Below are 23,820 nucleotides of genomic sequence, written 5' to 3'. Positions count from 1 at the left end.
GGAACTGATGGGGAATGATGGGGTTTAGGGTGAAGGGATAATTGGAAACGACGGAACAAACGGCGACTTGATTTGCTCGGTTTGATCGCCAAGGAAGAGGGAGACGTAAAAGGGAAGAGAAAGAACAACCTCCGCTACGATTAAAGCTTGATTGACGGGCCTGGGCACTAGTGCTTATTTATTTATTTATTTATTCATTCATTTTCTTATGAATGTATTTATGTATTTACTTCTGCATTGATTTACTTACTTATGGATTTATGTATTAATGTATTTACTTATTTATGTATTTCCTTATGAATTTATTTATTTACTTTCTTATTTACTTACTTATGAATTTATTTATTTATTTACGTATTTACGCATTTACGTACTCACCGACACTCTCAGAAATGAAGTGAGAGTGGAGGTACATTTTTTGTTCTTCAAGGATCACATTTCTAAAGGGTACCCTGAAAGTACATCTAATGTTCTCTTTGGGTACAAATTAGTACATTTTCCAAGCAAAAAAGTAGGTGATATATCTCCGGTTAGGGGTACAGTTTTATGCACCTATCGGGTACCGCCCCAGCGACAAGCATTTCTTACCTGTTCTTACCTGTACACTTTTCATACCATTACATTTCATTACAGTTATTTAGCTGACACTTTTATGCAAAGTGACTAACAGTTGATTTGACTAAGCAGGGGCCAATACATTACGTTACATTATTGGCATTTGGCAGACGCTCTTATCCAGAGCGACGTACAACAAAGTGCATACCCATAACCAGGGATAAGTGCGCTGAAAGACCCTAGAGGGAAGTACAATTTCAATTGCTACCCGTACAACAAAGATGGATAGGACCAGGGCCTATTATTATAATAATTTTTTTAAACAACAAATAAACAAAGAAACAACAAAGCAAAAGTGACCAAACTTAACTATCCAAATACTGCTTACCTAGCCAACTAAAAATACCGAAACACAACGTAAATCACAAAGAACAATTAAGGATACCCCCTGGGGTTAAGCGCCTTCTAGCTCAATGGCCCACAGCTGCATGAATCTTACTGTGGTTACACTGGGATTTGAACCACCAACCTACCGAGTCCCAGTCAAGCAAATTCGCCACTAAGCCAAACCTTTTATGTCAGAGGTACTTGCCTCGTACCTATAATTTCTGAGAGTGTACCAGTGAATGTGTGTATTTACTCAATTCGCCCTTGCAGTTGGCGGAAGTCCGCCCAAACAAGCGTGACCTCACAAGCCCCCGCTGTCCCTCTCTCCGAATGACCTTCAGAGGCCTTGTCGCCGAGGTCGGATCGGAGCGCAACAGACACTCTTCTGTTTACAAATGAAGAGAAGTTAATAAAACACGGCTGATAAATTTGCACCAAATGTTACCCTTGTCGCGCGCTTTTATTTTGATGGAACGAGGTAATATCGCCGGGTAATGGGCTCCACTCGCACAAAACGCAGACGAGACAAATTAAAGGTCAGTGTTTTCGAGACGCCGTGAGGTTGGAATTATTATGAGTTACGAGAATTTTAATGAAGAATATCTCTGTTACTGTAATTAGCGGTATTAATAATACCCACATGGAGTGTTTTTTTTTGCAGTCTTCAAAATTTTTCTTTTTAATTTGCTGTAGTTCTTGCCTGGGACAAATACAAATATTGTCATATTACCTGACATCTTCTGCCATTTCCTCCCCTTACAAAGGCCGTGACCTCTTCCACATTACACTCTTCTTATTACCAGTTATGACTTTTCTGTAAGTTTTTGCATTTATATGGCAGTATTAGCATTTCACAGTGGATTTTGTATAAGCATTTCACATTTTTCCATATGCTTAAAAGCATCAGGTGGGTAGAATAAGGTCAGAGTCAGGGTAAAGGCCCAGTTTCCTCACTGACTTGTCATAAATCAGTGAAGTTTGACCTTTTAGGGCTACAGCTGAGAGAGACATTTGAGCTTGTGAACGGTCAGTTGCCAAACCCCACGTATTGCAGGACTTCACTGGTGGAATAAGCATTCCTGAAGTATTTTTAAAAAAATTGTGCTGTCAGAAAATTTTATGTGAATGCCTCTTGCAAACTCAAGAGTAAAAAAAAAAACTGAATTTAGTGCTGTATCTTAATAGAAAATCCAGGCATTGACGGAAGCCTTTAATATGCTCAACTCTGGTAAAAAAAATAAAAAGAGACATTTGCATTACATTTCCGATCTTTATCCTTTCTTTCTCTTTGAATTTTGTTTTGGGATAATGTTCCCGCTACAACGCTGTAAAGATAGGTTATCTGACCGGCGCTATTTTCTCTCTTTGCCAAACAAATTGTTGTTTGTTGGGTTAACATTACCCTTAGTGGTTATGAATGGGCCATCGGTGCCTCTTCGGCGGTACCGGGCGTTTGTATTCCTGAGAGGAACGCTCGTGCTCTCCTGGTCCGTACGCCACTGTGGATAAGAGGGTTTGCTGAGCGATTGGAGTGTAATCTAACTTTACGCAGCGCGGGAAGGAGGGGGTCGAGCGCATAAACAGGGAGCCTGTCAGCGCTGCTGCTGCTGCTGCTGCTGCTGCTGTGTGTGCAATGAGGGCAAGAGCATCGCCTGAGAGAGGCTGAACCTCTGCTGCTCTGCCTCATGCACACACACACACATATATACACTAATATACACACACACACACATATATACACTAATATACACACACTCACACATATATACACTAATATACACACACTCACACATATACACACACATACACACACTAATATACACACTAATACACACACTAATATACACACTAATATACACACTAATATACACACACATATACACACTAATATACACACATATATACACAGTAATATACACACACACATATACACACACACACTAATATACACACTAATATACACACACTAATATACACACACACTAATATCTAATATACACACTAATATACACACACACTAATATACACACTAATATACACACACACACTAATATACACACTAATATACACACACACTAATATACACACTAATATACACACACACATATATACACACACACTAATATACACACTAATATACACACACACACTAATATACACACTAATATACACACACACTAATATACACACTAATATACACACACACTAATATACACACTAATATACACACACATATATACACTAATATACACACACTAATATACACACTAATATACACACACACTAATATACACACTAATATACACACACACTAATATACACACTAATATACACACACATATACACACACACAAATACACACACACACATATACACACACACTAATATACACACACATAGACACACATGCATGCATGCACACACACCTGCAGCTTTTCTTCTCTACTGCGCACATACACACACCCGCACACACACACACGCACACACACAATTCTCCTCTTTCTGTGTGGCCTCTTTCTGGTGAGAAACACAATCACCCTCCCTTGACTACTAATAAAGCGGATCCTTCTCTGAGACCCAGGAAGTGCAATATTGCAGATAACTGGAGTGGCGCTAACTAGAGCGCCCCCTCTACCCTGAAGAGCCGTGGGCTAGTTCTGCAGGCCAATAAATCCAATCCCCTCTCCCCACCCCCCTCCCCTTTATCCCCATCCCCATGTAAGAAATCATCCCATCCCACCTCCTTCTTCCAATCATATCCTGAGCTGGACATACAAACATACACAGACAGACAGACACACACAAACGCGCAGGTAAAAAAACAGAAAAAACCTCTGCTCCCCCTAGTGGTGGCAGGCGGGATAACGCGCAGCCCGTGACGTCCTGTACTGTAAACAGCGGTGCCAGCACCATGGTGGCATTCGCATTTTTGCATCGCCAGCAATGTGTTTGTTTCCTGTGCCTGTGTGTGTATAATTAGTTACGGGTGCACATTCTGGGGTGCTTCTGCACAGCGGAGAGGCACAAATGAAGCCCTTCAGCTCCTCCGCGAAAACGGGGGGAAGCTATAAATAGCTCCGCCGCTTCCCCGGACTGCCGATTCAATACCGATTTGTCACTCTTGGCTGGAGGGCTCATTTTGAAAATCCCGGGTTATCTTTTTCTGTAATCCGAGCCGCGAGTCGCACAGTACAGACCCGCGCCTAGGCAGCCGACGCGCGGCGTGGTGTAAGTCCCGTGAAAAAAAAAAAGGTACAGGAGACCGGGCACAGGTGGGTCCTCGAGGCTCAAATACCCTATTGGGCTGAAGAGGAGGCCAGTGGAGCGGTTGGGCGTGCTTATCTCAGCTGCAGGAACGTTGAAGTTTAAAAAAAAATTTTTTTACCCACATTCCCGCCTCTTCCTGTGCCCCTCTGAGGTAGCTCCCTATCTCGCTTTCAGCCTCTCTCTCTCTCCCTCCCTCTCTTTCTCTCTCTCTCCCTCCCTCGTTCTCTGCGGCCGGAGGGAGGCGGGGGCCGTGTTCTCGCCGTAAAGGTGAGGCCAAACGGTGTCCCTGCCTCACCGTTTCAGAGGAGAATCTGATGTTCCGGAACAATCGACCTCGATCGGAGTGTGACATTTACATACCGCAGTAAGACACGAGTGTTAAAACCCTCGCACACACACAAACAAGTGCAGTCACACCCTAACGCGCACACACACACACACACACACACGCACACACACACACACACATACACACATACACACACACCTGTTTGTGAAAAGGGCTCACTATATTTGTGTAAATAAAGCAGTATAGGTGTTTTATCTTACGTAAAAGAGCAGCTGCTTATTCCACAAGGAGAAGGAACTGTAGCCTAACTGTAAGAAATAACCGTTGACTTAACTTTACGTCAAATTTTGATGAGCCACTTTGTTTTGTTTTTTTCTAAAATGCATCATAATCGTCTGCAATAAAACATCTTTTATAGGGAATAAAAACATAACTTATTTCAAACAATTCAAATGAACAAATTACTTGTAGAACTGCAGTGTTCATGACTATGCATCACAGGTGCTAACAATAATGCTGTTAACGTGTTAACCAAATTTTGTTCTTACTTTGACAAAAACTAAAAACCTCCTGAAGTTAATTTTACAGAATAAAGAAATAATCATTCTTAATTCGCAAACGCATGCGAAACGAGCCTTTGAAATTAATTACATTCCCTGTCTATGAAATTTCAAATAACGTTTTTGTACAATTTCATGTGAAGTGTGGTGTTGAAAATTGCTTGACTCCCAGAGACATTGCCATTCATTCTGCTTCATGCTGGATTAATGTTTTCATAATTATTTTTGTTTAGGGCAATTTGTCGGTGCAGTCAAACTATGTTAAGGAAATAAAATTAATATTCCCACCTAAATTAACTTTGGTCTGCATGATACATGTTGAGAATTTGATGAAAAGGATATACGCCAAAGAGAAAACATACTATATACAGTAACATAAACTGCTCTGTGTGTGTGTGTGCGTGTGTATGTATGCCTGTGTGACAGTTAAACCCCAACCTGTGGGTGGTGATATCACTTCAATATTCCTGTAGTTCATTTTCCGCATGTGGACATGAGTGAAAGTGACAGCGCTGAGAAGAAAGGTGGGACAGTGAGAAAGAAAGTGAGCGATAGAGAGAGAGAGAGAGAGAGAGAGGGAGGGAGGGAAGGAGGGAGGGAGGGAGGGAGGGAGAGAGGAAGGGGTAAATCATTGGTCCATAGTGCAGAGAGAAAATGCAATCCACATTATTTAGTTAATAAAATTAGGAGGCGCATTGATAGAGAGGCGAGGGCTAGAGGGGAGATAGTGAGGCTGCCCGCTTCCCCCAGACGCAGAGGAGACCGGGAGCGAGAGGAACACACACACACACACACCCTCCCGCGCGCTGAACGCAGACGCACACACTCACACACACTCACACACACACACACTCAAACGCTCGGACAGCTGCCCACAGGCGTTCTCCAGCCCAGCGCTCCCTCTCTCTGTCTCTCGTCCCGGCTGCTCGGGGGGGTATCCAGCGTCAGCCGCGGAAAGCTCCGGGTTCGGGGTGGCCCTCCGCGGGAGGGCCAGGGCTCGCACCCATGCCTGAGGGGACCGACCCCGCCACGCGCCCTGCCCTCTCCCCCGGAATGGAGGGCGTCCCCGCCCACACCCGCCCCACCGGCCCCGCGGGACCCTGCAGACCCAAGCTCCTCATCCTCACCCTCCTCTTCCTCCTCTTCTCTCTCCTGGGCAGCTGGGCGGTCCTGCGGCTCGTCCTGGGGTCCCAGAGCACCCCCTTCCGAATCTCCTCCAGCTACCGGACGCCCAACGACCGGGACTCTGCCACATTCGGCCCCCTCTTCACCACAAACTGCACCGTGGGTAAGACCCCCCGTTTTCTGTTTCCTCCTCTTCCCACTCTGGGCTTCTGTTTACCCCGCACTTGAGTCATCGCTTCCCTTCTCCAGGCGGCCTGGAGGTTCTCTAGCACATCAGTGTCTAGTTAATTACACGCGGTTCGTATTACGTGGTGTCGGTTTTAAGGCAATAGCCTCGTCGAGGGTTTTTAAACGCTAATCGCCGTTGTCATCACTGTTGTGCCTTCCCCGGGAGTAAACATGCGTTTAGAAATCGGCCAGTTGTGATTAACGCTAAACAGTGACAGTGAGTGGTTCCAGTTAATGTGTTTATGCTGCTGTGAAAAGTTGAAAACTGCAGGAAAAACACCTGAAGAGATGATATTTTCATGTTGTTTTACATTTCGCCTAGAAGCTCACTGTCGTGATTAAAAGTAATATTAGTGTAGCGTGTCACTAGCTGACGGCTAAAGCAGGTAAGTACGGACATTCCGCTTAACAAAAACAAACTTGTTAAGGGAAACTGCCTGGAATGTCACTGGCATAGCTGTTAAGCGTTAAAGGTGCTGCATTATGTCAGATGAGACTGTTCCCTGCTATCCTGTATGTTTTCACTCCAACCCAAACACAGCACACCTCATTCAAGAGCTATCAATCTTGTTCAGCTACTAATTGGGAGAATCAGGTGTGCCAAGTTATGGTTGAAATGGACATTTAAAGGACGGTAGATCTCCAGGAACAGGGTTTGGCAGCCCCGGTCTGAAGTTATGAAGCTTGTTTTCTTGCTGTTTATTATGTGGTGGTGTGAAACCTAGCTGGGCTGTCCTGAACGCGTTTGAGCCGAACTTAAGATTGTCCCATAGGACTGTACTGCATGAACCCAAGACAGGTGTCACATTTCAAAGCGAAGATGTCAAAGCCGGTTTAGCAAACGTTTGTACATTCCTTTACGACTCAGTCCCGGTAGGGATCATTGTAAAAGTGTGTGTTTACGCATCGATCGGTGTTATGAGGGCTGTGTTTGTTTAATTCGGGAGAAAGCGGACGATGCCTGCCTCCAGCCCGTGAGTGATGCTCGCTTCCCGTCTGTAGATCGTTAACGCGCGACGCTGATTTGTGTTCCGGTTAATGGCGGATCGTAATGTGACAGCTTTATGTGAAAGTTGAGGCAAGGTGAACACAGGGACCGGTGGGCTGTTTATGGACTGACTGAGCCTCCGGTCCCGTAAAGTACCCTACTTTCTTTTCTCTTCTGGAGCGGAGGAGCAGCCCACGCTAATATCGCTTGTTTGCATTTTTCTTTTTTAAACCCATCTGCTTTGTTTCTTGTTGCAATGTTGTTCTCGGTTTGAAGAAAAATGAGCAACTGTCCAAGAAAACTTAATCTGTCAACATCCTGGGAGGGGAAATAATGTGTTCAATCTCACGGCAGGCAGCGGAACTTCATTCCATCAGGAAAGGGTGCCGTGTTCTGGTCCAAGTGGGGGGAAATCAAATCAGCCTTTTGGAAAATAATAATCATTTTGCCTCATAGAACTGGCATGGATCTTGCGCAAATACATATAGTGCTGTCAGCTATTCTATTTGGGGATAGATTGTTCTTCTTTATTATTATTATTATTATTACTCTTATAAATTCTAATTATTATATCTACCTCCAATAAAATTTCTGACTGCGTTATATGTGTGTGGGTGTGTGTATTTATGTGTGTAAAATCAATGGCAATTCTACGTCTGGCATTTAAAGATAAACAGAACAGTTTTATTAAAATTAGAGTAAACGTTATCTTGGGTTCTTGGCTGCGGTCTGACATTCACATGTGCTAGCCCGCTGGAATCTGTTGATAACACGTGCAAACTAAGGAAGGAACTCCTGTCTGCAAACCAGGGGACCGATCGACCGGGTTAAGCAGCGACACAAAGCGCTAACGCGCATTCCCCACTTTTAAACATTTAAAACGGCGTGTAAATCGAGAGTTTATCACACGAGAAGACGCTAAAAGTTAGACCAACATTTGCGTTTCTGCGGTAGGTAATGATCGTTCATGATTTCCTCCACTGTCTGATGCTACGTGGCACGAGCTGGAAATCTTGTATCCTGCTTTTTCTCATTTCCCTCCGTTGATTTGTTTTGTCTCCAAGCCTTGGCTCTGTGCAAGAGAAAGTAGTCGTATATTTCAGACCCAAATGTTATTCATTATGCAAATTATTAGCTGGGCAGTGGCTGTGTGGATATCGCGGCACTCACACCGTTCCAGACGGAGACAAACCGTAAAACGTCAGGCTCGCCAACTGCTCAATTTTCACCTCTTTTTTCATTTCCTAGCCCCTAACCCGGAAATCGACCGAGGTCCACCATCTTTAAGGACTTTAAAACCCATTAAATATAAGAAGTGGAGCTAGAAGTACAAGTTTTGCAAAGCGTGACACATAAATGATCGACCTGTGGATCCACCTCTCCCCATCTGCCACGTCTGTAACTGACGTTCCTTCGAACTGACGTTTGAAGCAGCAAGGACATTGTATGCCTTCGCCTAATTCGCGTTCTCGATTTCGCCCGTCTTCACTTATTTTTCTCGCCTCTCCCGATGGGTGGGAGCTAGGAGCAGAAAAAGGAAAATAAAAAATAAAAAATAAACGATTGGAAAGAGCCAATAGTCTTCGGCTACGCACAGAGCACAGAGAAACGCTGCCCTTCTCAGCGCTGAGCTTCCTGGTTTTCGCATGCGCGGGGCTAACGCCGCAGTGCCTGCAGGCCACCCTGTCAAAGTGTTAATCTCGTACTGTTTAATTACCGCGATAATGCAGATTAGCAGACCCGCACGAGTAACCCATTCGCGGTGCGTTGTAAATCTCTCGCACCTGTTGCTGTTCTTTGTGTTGCCCGTTAGCAGTGCGGAGTCACTTCAGCGCGTGGGCCGTGATTGTCAATTCCGTCAGCCGGCTTTCGGCCCTGAAGTTGTGCTACCGGGCGGCTTCGAAAAGCCATTCTCTGTCACTTGATGGGAAAATATCTTCCCGGCTTGATCGCGGCTGCCCTGAGATATTGTTTTATAAGCTGCTGTTCATTCGCGTTTAATAGGTACCTGTCTTGAACCAGTTCTGATCTATAAAGACGTCATCCAAGTACTGAATTTAAATGTCAGCAGTATTACAGCAGTTTGGTCAAACCGCATTTTAGCAATCCCAATGTTAAGTTATTCTTCCATTTTAGATGTATTTTACAGTGCAGTCCTTAAATGGTAAAAGGTTGGCATTTATATAGTGCCTTTATCCAAAGCGCTGTACAATTGATGCTTCTCATTCACCCATTCATACATTTGCATTTGGGGGTTAGGTGTCTTGCTCAGGGGAACTTCGACACACCCAGGGTGGGATCGGACTGGCAAGCCTCCGACTGCCAGACGACTGCTCTTACTGCCTGAGCCAATGTCGCTTAAGCATTTGGACTGTTCTTCTCTCATTCTCTCTCATGGTGTCCGTGACTGTCATTGGCACAACTCTGGCCCTGACAAATGCCAATAACTCCAAAGGCAATCAAAAGCCTAGGGACAGGACGAGGTACTGAAAGCTTTCTTACACCTGCACTATGGACACCTGAAAAAAATCAGAAACGGCTGAGATGCCAGCTGTCCAATTACTTTTGGTCCCCTAAAATAGGGGGACTATGTATATAAAGGGATGTAATTCCTACATGGATAGCCCCAATATGGGTGCAAATATCCTCAAATTGAAGGTGTCGTTCTGCACTTATTATATAGCCTCATTATTCATTGTTTGTTTCAAATCCAATGTGTTGGAGTACAGAGCCGAAAGAACAAGAAATTGTACCAGTGTTCAAACTGCACTACATCTCTCCTATCCTGTGGAACGATGGTGATTTTTGCCACAGAAAATGTAGCTTTTTTTTTTTTTTTTTTTTTGCAGCGATTAGCCCTGCAGACTAAATGTGTCAGGCACGTTTTCACAGGTTTTCCGCGGTGTCGCAGTAATTAAGTCTTCCGCGGAGAGGCCGGGGAGCGCCCGGGTTAATTAAAAGCAGCCCGGGCTGTGATGCGTCGATCACAGGCCCGTCTTCGGGAGTGACGCCATATCTGGAGCGCGACGGCTGCTGACACCTGCCTTACCTGCAGCTGCATACAGATGACTGCACCCGGAGGAGGTGGAGGCCGATCCGTTAAACAAACAGCCAGCGCCGCCGGAACCGGGTTCGACCCTCTCGCTCCAGGCTGTCGGTCAGAACCGCCGGCGTGTCTGGGCCCCACGCGCTGCTGGGAAGGGATCAGGAGGACCAGCCTGGGGGGTCTGTTTTTCCTGGTTAGGGCGGGCGCCTGGTCAGAGGGATTTGGCGTCTGGTCGTGTAGCGGTATTCCAGAACCATCCATCAAGGCCCTTCTGGACGTCCACTTAGGGGCGCCAGAGTCTCAAAACGATGCGATTCCAGGACTTCTGATCCAGCCTCGGACTACGGCGTCAGACTGTCTGTCTGGCAGCTGCCATCCCCGCTCGTTCCCTGTTCCCGTGACGTGACCGAGAGGAGTTACCCAACACGCGGGGGTCTGTTAGTGCAGTGGTATTACTCCTGGTCCCGTTCACACACTACTCCATGCGCAGGCCCACTGAACACGCGGGGGTCTGTTAGTGCAGTGGTTATTACTCCTGGTCCCGTTCACACACTACTCCATGCGCAGGCTCACTGAACACGCGGGGGTCTGTTAGTGCAGTGGTATTACTCCTGGTCCCGTTCACACACTACTCCATGCGCAGGCCCACTGAACACGCGGGGGTCTGTTAGTGCAGTGGTTATTACTCCTGGTCCCGTTCACACACTACTCCATGCGCAGGCTCACTGAACATGCGGGGGTCTGTTAGTGCAGTGGTTATTACTCCTGGTCCCGTTCACACACTACTCCATGCGCAGGCCCACTGTGGCCAAGAGCCCCTCATAACGGAGAGGCAGTACTGGCCCCGCCGTCGCTCGAGGAGGGAGGGTTGTGGTCAGCAGGGTGCTCCCCGTCCCAGGGCTCATTAGTGCCACTTTTGGATTTGGGTTTGTGTGATTCAGCCGCACCAGCTGTGCCAGTCTGGTACTCTGAACAGACCCCGCACGGTAACTCCTCATTATGACTGGGAAACTCAACAGTAGGAAAACAGGGGGGCAGCTTGCTTCAAGTGATTCATGGGATATAATTTACCAGTGCTTGCCCTCTGAAATTGGCAGAGGACTTTGAAACACGGGGAGAAGTCTACACTTTTGACTGAATATTTTATTTTATTTTATATTCTTTATTTTACCAGGGCATTCTCATTGACATATTCATCTCAACGGGACTGCAAAACTTGTATCCTATGAAATATCCTTTTATATTCACATATGAATTTGTATTAATACATTCATCTCCTTGGGACTTTTTCTGGTAAATGGAAAATATATTTTAATGGATACACAAAAAAAAAAAACCTTTTTGCGCAGTTAACTTGTGAATAACAAATCAGAGGGTCAGAGAACACCAAAAATAATAATTGTAATGATTAACAAGCCAAATTATTCATTCAATCATTCATTATCCTGACCCACTTATTCTGAACAGGGTCGCAGGGGGGCTGGAGTCTATCCCAGCATACATTGGGCAAAAGGCAGGAATACACCCTGGACAGGTCGCCAGTCCATCGCAGGGCACACACACCATTCACTCACACACACACTCATACCTATGGGCAATTTGGACTCTCCAATCAGCCTATCCTGCATGTCTTTGGACCGTGGGAGGAAACCAGAGTACCCGAAGGAAGCCCACGTGAACACGGGGAGAACATGCAAACTCCACACAGAGAGGCCCCGGCCGACAGGGATTCGAACCCAGGACCTCCTTGCTACAAGGCGGCAGTGCTACCCACTGCACCATCTGTGCCGCCACAAGCCCAATTAATTACCTGTGTATGGAAGCCCTTCAGCTTGGCAGCTGGATTGAGGTACAGAGTGGTTGTGTTGTATATCTGTTTGCTGAGTGAGCAGAAAGGTATCAAAAGTACACGCAGTGAGCACTTTATTATTAGACTTGTTTTTTAGACTAATTAAAGGTAATTATTAATGAATAGGTCATTTTGGACTTCTAACGGTCAAGAGAGGAATAGCAGCAACAAACGCCTTCAAACCGCAGCACCGTTTATCCCTCCCCCTTCTCTGTAAATGTGCTGACGTTGAAACGCCATTGGCTGTGGCAATTAATACCAATTTTCAATGAGCTTGAATTGTTGTACATTTATACAGTGTTTTGGTACAGAGTGTCGGGCCGTCAACTTTATAATTTGAAACCCGAATTTAAGGACTATAAACACAGGCAGAGGGTGAGTCGACATGTCAGTGAGCCTTTTTCAATGATCGGAAGGGATTTACAATGGTCTTGTAACAATGTTTTAACACAAAAATCTTACCTATTGTACCTTTACGTCTTCTGTTGTTGCCTATCCACCGATGTGTTGTGTGTTCAGAGACGCTCTTCTGCAGCCCACTGTTGTAATGTGTGGCTATTTCTCCCTGTCTGCTTTGACCAGTCTGGCCCTTCACCTCTGACCTCTCTCAGGTGTTTCTGCCCACAGAACTGCTGCTCACCGGATGTTTTTAGTATTTCACACCGTTCTCTGCAAACTCTAGAGACTGTTGTGCATGCAATTCCCAGGAGATCAGCAGTTTCTGAGATACTCGAACCAACCTGTCTGGCACCAGCAATCATTCCACAGTCAAAGTCACTAAGAACACATTTCTATGACATTTGGTCTGAAACCGCTGAACCTCTTGACCACTTTTATATGCTTTAATGCATTCAGTTGCTGCCACATGATTGGCTGATTCAATATTTGCATTAACAAGCTGGTGTGCAGGCCTACCTAATAAAGTGACAACTGAGTGTATTTCTGCTGTAAAATGACGTTACCTTCTAAATGGTTGGCATTTATGTAGCTCCTCATTCACCCATTCATATACACACTCACAGTGATTGGCTGCCATGGGAGGCACCAACCAGCTCGCTAGGAGCATGTGGGGGTAAGGTGTCTTGCTCAGGGACACTGACACACCTAGGGCGGGATCAAACCAGTAATCCTCCAACTGCCAGACGACTGCTCTTACCGCTTGAGCCAATGAGACGACTGCTCTTACCGCCTGAGCCAATGAGACGACTGCTCTTACCGCTTGAGCCAATGAGACGACTGCTCTTACCGCCTGAGCCAATGAGACGACTGCTCTTACCGCCTGAGCCAATGAGACGACTGCTCTTACCGCCTGAGCCAATGATACCACTGCTCTTACCGCCTGAGCCAATGAGACGACTGCTCTCACCGCCTGAGCCAATGAGACGACTGCTCTCACCGCCTGAGCCAATGAGACGACTGCTCTCACCGCCTGAGCCAATGAGACGACTGCTCTTACCGCCTGAGCCAATGAGACGACTGCTCTCACCGCCTGAGCCAATGAGACGACTGCTCTTACCGCCTGAGCCAATGTCCCCTTCCGTTCACGGGCCTGCAGTGCCCCTCGTCTGCGGACGCGTTGAAGAGATATTTCGCGAAGGGCCCCGCCGATATACTGTAATGGCGTAAATCAGGACTGTCTGAAATGAGAAAGCTGTTGTTTACGTGGAAACGGCAAGCCTGGCTGCGCACTAATTCTCCCCTCGTTACCGGCGAATGAGGTCGAGCACACAACAATGAGCGCAATTTACAAACAAACGATCATAACGGCGCTCCCCTAACTGTCAGCCGTTCGGCTCCGGGGCAGCATGATGGATCGACCAAGGCTGACGCTGTGAAGAGTCCTCCCCCAGCTCTCTGTCGACTCCAGCGTCTCAATCTCTCAGTCCCCCATTTCAGAAGTCTGCTTTAACTCACATTAAATACATGTCATTACCTAATAGATGCTGTAATCTGGACTGACACACAACTTTAGGAAAGAAACAGTGTTGATGAGTTCATTAGGGTGGTAGATGGTGGTAGTTCATACACAATCTTACAACATAGAGCCAGATGCCATAGTCGGGAAAAGAAGGGTCGTAGATTGGTTAGGCAATATTCTTCTTCTATTATTTCTTTATTTTAGTTTAATTTTTTAGGCGAGGAGGATTTTTATCCTGAGTGGAAAAGCTTGGATAACAGACTTATTTGGCAGTGATGTGTGTCTGCATGTGCCCGTGCATCCGTGTATGTGTGAGAGAGAGAGAGAGCGCAAAAAAGACAGAGACAGAGAACAAGACGGAACGATAAAGAGAGAGTGAGAAAGAGTGTGCGCGACGATCGCACCGTCGCCTCTTTACCTCACGAGTTGCCAAGTCTCGCCTCTTTATCCGGCATTGAGCGGCGCCCCGGGGCGCCTCGACAAACAGCCTGTAAAATGGCCGCCTCTTTACAGCCGCGGACCGATCGGTCCGGCTCGTTCCCCCGCATCTGTGCCCCGGCTTTTATTCAATAATGCCCTGCCTCCGGCGGCGTGCCGAATGCTAATGCCGCGGCTAAAACCGACCAAAGTCTGCGTTAGTCTTCAACCGCGGACGCCTCCGCTTCGGGTCCTCCCGGCTTCTGAACGGCAGTGATGTATGTGTCGGTACAGCAAAGTGACAGAGGAAAGGCCTCGTCTGCTATCCCAAAGTTATTTAATTTAAATAAGACACACCGGATAACGCGGCGAAAGTCGTTCCGGTTTTTTCGTCTGCGGGTTTGCCCGTGTCACCGAAACAACCGATCTTAGAGGGAGACAGATTTGCTTGTTAATCAATCAAAGGGGGACCTATCTCCCCCCCCGCCACCCAATCAGATGTCAGCCTGTTATTCCAACCCTGGCACTGATGGTGACGCACCTGGTATCACCGTGCCCCGAAACTTATTGACACGCTAACCGTGCCACTCCCGACAAACTGAGACAAACACACAAACTGTCACTAACTGCCACTCTCCTCACCACCTATCATCTGTTGTAGTGCCAGACTGGGGAGGGCCTCGGGAACCATGTGGTGAACAGACACACAAACTCAAATAAAGGCTTGGCTTTTTGCCGTTTATTAGCCCAAAAACAATTAACAAAAGAACACCCTTCAAACATGAATTAACCGCAACCGAAATACTCCCAGTAGGGGAGTAAAAGGGGAGGCAAACCATCCGTAGGGGGAAACTATCCAAAAAACAAAAACATTTTCCAGGTCTACTCAATCTACAAAATGCCCCCCCTAGACCTGAAAACCAGGTCACAAACCAGGCCTCTAATGTAGCCCAATGACAAGGTAATTGGTCACAGCTACAGTGATTGCAATTAATCACATCTGTGGCTATACCGGCATTAAAGGCCAGTGCTGCCACCTGGTGGACAGCACCAACATTTTCCTTCCTGGCACCCACACTCTATCTATCTATCTATCTATCTATCTATCTATCTATCTATCTACATGCCTGTCTTGTTTTCTCATTTTTTCATATTTAAAGCTCAACAAATGCCATTGGCAGCGATGCCAGTGGAGGACTTTGTTTTGGAAAGATGTATGTTTGACTGTGTGATAACCAAGCCAGATCATAAACCCATGTTTGTGTTTCAGCATTAATGTGTGAGCCCTCCAGATTTGTGAAAGCTTAGTTTTTATTTTATTTTAGGCTTTCTTCCTTCTATCATTGTGAAAGCTCAACCTGTTGCTTGAACCTTTTGCTGCCACAATTTCCACTTAACGGAGAAGATCACATGATCCTCATACTGCTTCCTTATTGGTTCTTCACATGACGATTCATTTTCTGATTGGCTACAGTGGGCTGTCCTGGTGTTCTGAGGTCACACTCACAGCCATAGGCCCACATGATCTCTCTGTGAGTGATTGCAGAGGATAAGTTTTGCAGTAAATAGAGGGCAACAGATTGCTCAGTTTACAATGAGATTTATGTGACTTTTGTGCAATATACATTATTGGGTTCTGCTTCTGTGGAAACGTGAATATACTGCGGATGGCAGTTTGTGTTCTCTGTTCCAATACTGGAAGTGGGAATCATAGATAATGGATTTGGCCAATGGTCTGGATTCAATCAACATTTGTTCTTAATGCTGACTCACAATTAAAAACAAGTGTTACAAATGGGGTGGCGAGTTTGGCTCTCTCACTAATATTAACTCTGTTAAAATTGACTGTCTGTCAAGGGGGAAAAAAAACACTTCTAGTTGAAATGTAAATGTAGCCACAGAGGTCCTTATTTGACCCTCTGCCGATTCTCTGGTGGCCTGTAGCCTAGTATAGCCTAGCGGCTAATGTGCTTGACTGGGATCTGGAAGGTTGCAGGTTCAAGTCCCATTGTAGCCACCGTAAGATCAGTGTAGCTGTTGTGCCCTTGAGCATAGCCCTTAACCACACATTGGTCCAGGTGGCATTGGCCTCTGCTTAGTCTAGTCTTTTTAAATAAAAGTGTCAGCTAAATAACTGTAATGTAATGTAATGTAATGTATGGTGTCTGCGTGGCAGTTATTCAGCCTTCTCGCATGCCCTCTGACGTAGCACTGCTGAGCCAGCAGTGAGCCATCCTCTGCTGGCTACTTGGGGCAGGTCCATGGCTGAGACCCGGAAGGTTTGTGGTTAAAACCCCGGTGTAGCCACAATAAGATCTGCACAGCTGCTGGGCCCTTGAGCAAGGCCCTTAACCCCACATCGCTCCCTGGGTGCTGCACGGTGGCTGCCCACTGCTCCTAATATGGGTCAAATGCAGAGGACAAACTACCCCACGGGGGTCAATAAAGTTTATAGAATCTTCTTCTTTATCTTTGTGCAGCTACACACTGGGACAGGGGAAACCTGTCCACGTCGGGTTCCCAGTGTGTGTGTGTGTGTGTGTGTGTGTTTGTGTGTGTGTTAGACCTGGCTCAAGTACATCATTGTTTTGGATTTTAATATTTTTATGCTTTTCCTGAGCTTGTTTGGTGTATTGGTACCTGTGAAATACTCTGAAAAAGTGCAAACCCCGCCTTCTCGTCCTCTTGGTTAGCTCAGTTGCACCAGTCACAGAAAAGTATGTTAATCTAATGGGTTTTAGGTATTTGAGCCAGGTCTGTTGTGTTTGTGTGCGTGTTTGTCTGTGTGTGTGAGTGTGTGCATGCATGTGTGTGTGAATGTGTGTGAGTGTGTGTTGTGCGTAAGACTCCTACATGTGATACTAATGAAGGACAGGGCTGAACGCGTGCCCTCCGCATACACAACGTGCTAACGTGCTAACACCGACGACACGCGCTCTGCTTTTCGTCTGGCTGTACTTTCTTCTACTTCTTCTTCTTCTTCTTCTTCTTCTTCTTCTTCTTCTTCTGCTGTGCTCGCTCCTCCTGGGCTTCCTGCCTGACAGAGACGGATGATGAGCAGGCTGATGACCAATCAAGCAGGACCCGGCTCAGTTAATTGAATTCTTAAGCGGGAGCCTTCTGGCTGCTATCTGGGAGAGTGCAGATTCAGACCTGTCACACAGCCCGTTTGACTTTGGGAAATGATAATTATAAAGAGGCGAGAGGGGTGAGGTTCCGCCAAATCAGAACCAACCCCACCCCCCCTCCCAGCCCAATGTTACTAAATCTCACATGATCACGGAAGGGCATTGGCTACGTATTTTATATTGAAATCCTATTGAATTGGGGGCATTAACAAGGAATTGTCTGCATGCACAGTCAACTGACCCTGCTCAACCTACCCTGTATAAATAAAAGTTATTATTATTATTATTATTATTATTATTATTACTACTATTACTACTACTACTATTGTTATTATTGTTCATAATAATGATACTATAATATAATTATTACTATAATAATAATACTAATGCTAATACCAATCATAATAATAATCATAATAGTAATTCTTCACTGGTTTCTGCTTATCTGACTTATTTCTGTCACAGTCCCCAGGAGGACCACAGGCATGCTGGGACATGTCTGTGCTTGTGAGGTCATCCAGGGATTGCTAATGGTATTCACACAGCCGCCTGGAGCATCCCTCAGAGTGACCCCGTAGCTTGTTAAAGCTCAAACTGTCACCCTCAAAAGTTGGAAGTTGTGCATTTTTTGTGAAAGGTGCCATTAAAAAGCTTGCCACTTGAACCATCCCAGAAACATTTTGTTGTGGCTCTTCAACACAAGGACGAATATTCAATCTCAAATATCAAAGAGGAAAAAAATGTCATCCTCACAATAGGTTTTAATGAAAACTGGAACCATAAGCCGTTGTAAAAAAAAGCTGCCTCTGTTTGAACCTGACAAAGAAGCTGTGTCTTTATTCAAATAGCCTCAGAATTCTTGATTCACTATTCAAGGCTAGTTGTATTCAAATTTCTACAAACTTCCCATTTTCGGCCCACGCAACCGTACCTCTGCAGTCAGTCACATTCTGAGAGTTTCAGGGTTCATACGATTTTAAAAAACTGTCACCCTTTAATACAAATAACCTTACAATCGTTATCCGACTTTGATGAAGTTAAGGTAAGGGATTTGGATTGGGCTGAATTGAGGCTTTATTGAATTGAGGCTTTATTAGCTGAATCTAACTGCCAACTGGTTCAACGAAAATCAATTTTTTTTTAAAACCATATATTTAAAAGGCCACTGCGGTGTGGAGCTCAGTATTCGGTTTTGTGAATAGTATGGCATAAAGTGAATAGGTCTGTGCCGGTGAGTGCGTTATAAATCAAACCTCTGATTGTACTAAACAGTCTTGCTTTAACAGAGGTTAGTCTGCCCTCCACTTCAGCTTCCCTGAACCAAAACAGTCTGAGTCATTACGAGGCGCATAGCGGCGATCCGTCTTGATCTTACCGCCAGGACGATTACGTTTGACAGCGTGATGATGAAGACAGGGCCCCGGCAGGTGAGCTCTTCGCTTCATCATCCTCGCCGGCTGATTCGACGCGCCCAGGCGCCCAGGCCGGCGGTTCAGCGAAGAACGGCCTGCACTCAAAGAGCGGGCCCCCGTGGAAAGTTCCAGCGCTTTCCTCTTCGGCAGTGATGAGGCCCGACCCCGAAATCCGGCTCCCCGGACACGGCCCCGGCGCTTCAATCAGCCTCGTCAAATCAAAAGTTTCCCTCTGAGGTGTTTTCGGAGGGCTGGTGGCGGCGCGGCGGAGGGGGGGGGGGGATCTGCATATCGCTCTCAGAAACGCGCGGGTTCGTTTGTCACCGCGGTGGATTGATGGTGCGCCGTGTGCTGGTGACGGGGAGGGGAGGGTGGACCTTCGCGTTTAGCGTCGGCAGAGTTGGGCTGCAACTGCCTGCCTCCCTATGCAGGGGCGTCTGACAGTCCTGTGATTGTATATTTATCATCGCTTTTATACGCTGTTTCTTTTGCTCTTTCACTCCCTATCTCTCTCTCTCTCTCTCTCTTTCTCTTCATTTGTGAGAGCTGATAGGTTTCGGTGCCTTGTGCTGTTTTGTTGTAGTGTTATAATAAATGTGTGTTAAAACTCTCAAATTTAAAATGCCTTATTGGCATGAAAATATACATCTTCTGTTGCCGAAACAGAAAAAGAACACAGAACACGCAGCATTGAACACTTCAACATACAGAATTCGTGGACATACAGTTTGCAGACAGACATGTACAAGTCTACCCAAATGGGCTCACTGATTGTCTGTCTGTTTGTTGCGAGCTGTGACGTAATTTGCCGCTATACTGATGAATTGAAACAGGGGATCTTTCGGTTCCCGTTAAACTTTCAAATTCCAGGCGTGTTTTTGTGAACTTTGGACATAGAAATCTTCCCTTATGAAGTGTGGGCACAGCCTGTCCTCCGGGCAGCCAAGTCTGTACGCGTCGGCCTTCCTCCGCGGCCTGGCTGCGCTCACTTTACATGGTGAAGGTCTTTCTCTGTTTGCTGTCTGTCACCATGGTCAGATAGGCAGCCATGGCGTACATTCCGTTTAGGGCCAAATAGCAATTAAGTTTATTTTAGGTTTTTGTCATTTCCTTCCAATTGGTCAAATATTTTTATCTTTGTTTCATTATAATTGTGTTTGGTCAAATTCTCCTTCCTCCCTCTCTCTCTCTCTCTCTCTCTCTTCCTCCCTCCCTCTCTCTCTCTCTCTCTCTCTCTCTCTCTCTGCTGTGCTCTCTGCTGCCTCCCGCTGGCTGCAGCAGGCGGTGCGGTAGAGCAGCAGGTGTCAGGCTATAGAGAACGGGGGCAGGCGTGACGGATAAGGCTTCGTCCGCTCGGTCGTTTATCAGGGGCGACGGTGGGGGGCAGAGCCCCCCTTACCTGTCACCTCCGCTTCCCTCGCCCGCCCGTACATCATTCCCCGGAGCGAACCCCAACGCCCGTGTTCCAATAACCAAATCCCCGCCAGCCCCACCGCCCCGCTCCCCTCATTCCCACCGCCCCGCTCCCCTCATTCCCTCCTGCCCGTCCCCATTTGTCAACCTGCATCTCCGCAGGAGCAGGGCATTGTGGGCAGGGTTGGACCCCCCAGGCCCGTAGCTCCCACAAGTCCCGCTGTGCGGTGTTTCATGCCAGGGCAAAGCCGCAAGGAACGTGTGCACTCACCCTAGCGGGAGGACGCTGGTCTCGCTCCGTGCTGAGATGACCCGGGGTGACTGAAGCACAGCACACGCTTAAACAAACTGCAGCAGAGCGTAGCCAGCAACTGACGCTGCAGTTTCCCGCAAAGCAACACGCCCTAATCATTGTTTTCAATCTCAAATCAATTTACTCATAAGGTATCATATTGTTTAGCAGCAATAGCAATCACCAGTAGGCGAACACAAATAAAACAGTCGTTATGTCCTTGACAAACCGGCGAATCAGACAACGGCTGAGACACATTATACCCTGCCGCTCCTGAATTTTCGTTTTTTGTGCTTTTCCCCGGCGGTGATTAAAATGGCGGTTAAGTGCGGGGCTGTAGACAGGGCCTCTGCGGTGTAGCACACGGGGCTGTTAAACAGGAACATTAATTACTGCGGCTGTCATGGAGCTCATGTGTTCACTCACAGCATATAAATGTGCCTGTTATCCAGCACTGTCCTGGGGAGCTGGGGTGGAGGTTGGGTTGGGGGGCATTAAAGACCATCCACATTAAACAGAAACAGATCTCATTTCTCGCACAGTTCTTCCAGCTGTTTGTCTGAAATGTTAACACAGTACGTCTGCCTTTGGAACTAGAAACATCCTTTAATTTGTGAAATAACGGCGCTGGATTTTGGTAGCTTAATTTCAGCTGCAACTGCCGTTTTTATTTCTTGTAGGTGTGATCTGTTCTCACTTTCCAAAAAACGGAGTATATGTTACCATGGTATTTGTAGGACCTGTTCATTAAATGACACATACTCAAACAACTGTTCATGAAAGGCTCAAATTATAATGAGCTAAATGAGCTATCATTAAGGGATTAAGGGTCCTTACTACAGTTTCATAAGTGAAGCAACCTGTGGTTAGCATTAGTTGTATTCATAAAGAATTTTAAAGAGTTTCTCAAGCATTATTATTATTTTTTTTTCAGTGCTTTTGTGCTTAATCACCCCCTGATCCCCACGAATGAAGCCGGCCTTAAAAGAGACCGCGGCTCGTAATTAGGCTGTGGAGAGCCACGGCTGAAGCTCTCTCTCTCTCTCTCTGAGCCGATGCGAATGGCGGCTCCCTCAGAAAGCGTCTATCTGCGAAACCGTCAAATTCCCACCCCGACGCGGCGCTCCGACATGTGCAAATCAGTTCAGCTCTTAAAAGCTCGGGCCCCAAAAAACTGAAAGTGAATCACTTTACATCGCCGCTATCCTCGGCTGGGATCAACGAGCGCGCGGCTGTTTTCGTGCGCCCGGTGGAGATGGGACCTATTTGCATAGATATGCAAATCCTCAGGTACATGCTAGCACCGAGACTGATGGTATCTTCCCGCATTGTGCGTTTATCCCGGCTGCGAGTCCACTCTGTCTTCTCTTTGTTCCGTCTGGCAGCACGCCGGCTGTTGTGTCCTCAAAACACACGGCATGCAAATCAGACCTATTGCAGATTCTCTGTACAGTAGCGCTGCTTCCCTGAGTGGGGAGGGGGGGGAGGGGAACAGCAGGGAGCTGCAGAATGTGTGTGTACTGTATATGGGGTGAGGGGGCGGCAGGGAGGGGGCTTAAAAGACATTTGTATTGCCAAAGGGGGATCCTGACCGAAACATTTGGGGAACCACTGCTGTGTACAGTAGGATGATTTGTGACAAGGCAGGGTTCCGTTTTGGACTTAGTGGCAGGGTTAAAGATCAGGTTTGAGATTAAGCCTTTCTTTGGTCAGTGTTTATTGGTGGAAGTTTGTTTTTATTTCCTGTCTGTTTCATTCCTTATCTAAATAGGGAATCAGCTATTCCATGATGTGTGACCAATGTCTGATCTTCAGTCAGGCAACGTGTGTGTGTGTGTGTGTGTGTGTGTGTGTGTGTGTGTGTGTGTGTGTGTGTGTGTGTGTATGTATCTGTGTGTGTGCGTGCGTGCCTGCATTTGTGTGCTCTAACCTGCGAATACTAACCTGCAAATACACTGATGAGTGCCAAACCGCTATTTTGATGTTTGAGAAGTTTTCCATCCATAGATATCTGACTTGTGAAGTGGTTGTCAAGGGAAACAAAATGCCTGATGCAGTGAGGGGTACAGGTACGGGCGTGACCTGTTCAATTAATTCAGATTTCACAACTTCCTGCCATCACTTTAGAAATGACTGCTTTAGAAAATCACTCCGACCCGAACAAAGCACGGCTCATTCAACTGCTAGAGAGCTTGTTGAGCTGCTAATTAGCAGAATGAGGTGTGCCCCGTTCGGGATGACCGTAGCTGCCTCGGGTTAGACGCTCGTGACTATGACACGCAGGGCGCCTGTATGTAATTGTGTAAAACGGCACACGGCTAACATGTTCCTCCGCCTCTGTTCCCACGCAGGGACGTCCCCCACCCCCCAGATCGCACTCCAGGGGCAGTACCAGTGTCACCAGGGGCCCGAGATCTCCATGGGGCGGAAGTGCGACTTCAGCGCCGACTGTCCGTTCGGGGATGACGAGGGGGAGATGTGCCGTGAGTATCCGCTTCGGAGCAAAGAGAGAGACCGCCGAACGCCGCCATTTTCTCCTCCTCGGGCTCTCGAAGCTCAGCGAGGAAAGGAGGGAGCGACGCAGGTGCTAAGGCTGACAGATTTATTGTGCCAGCGGAGTTGTGAAGTCTGCCGAAAGTCTGCGCAAGACCAGCGTGCTAGTCACGTAAATGGAGATGCCGTAAATCCCAGACTAATTGCTTTTTTTAAATTGAAGGGGAAGTCGCGACGGTAATTGGTAGTCGGTCGGCCATTTTAATCCCGGGGGGATGGCGATCGCATGCAAACCCCCCTCTCTCTCTCTCGGAGGTGCATGAGAAAAGAACGCAGCCCTCTGCGTTTCGCTTTAAAATAAAATATGAGAGACGCTGTTTGGCGTTTCTTCCCCTCGCTCTGAGGCTGAAAGCCTCACTCACCGTCCGTTTCCTTCACAGACTTAATTAATGA

At 46.7% G+C, this 23,820-nt stretch overlaps 1 protein-coding gene across 1 annotated transcript in view; it reads left to right on the top strand.

Annotated features, from left to right (window-relative positions):
- The window catches only part of alk (ALK receptor tyrosine kinase), a 393,279-nt gene that overhangs the window by 301,030 nt on the left and 68,429 nt on the right, over positions 1-23,820 (top strand). The window contains exons 5-6 of the mRNA XM_061258633.1: positions 6,219-6,346; positions 23,226-23,357. Coding sequence (XP_061114617.1) covers positions 6,219-6,346; positions 23,226-23,357 — 260 coding nt within the window. The remainder of the gene's footprint in view (positions 1-6,218; positions 6,347-23,225; positions 23,358-23,820) is intronic.

The sequence above is a fragment of the Conger conger genome, chromosome 1 (assembly GCF_963514075.1).
Source record: "Conger conger chromosome 1, fConCon1.1, whole genome shotgun sequence".
In the NCBI taxonomy this organism is placed as follows: Eukaryota; Metazoa; Chordata; class Actinopteri; order Anguilliformes; family Congridae; genus Conger; species Conger conger.
Note: the sequence above shows the minus strand (reverse complement) of the source record. Positions and strands in the feature narration are given on the sequence as shown.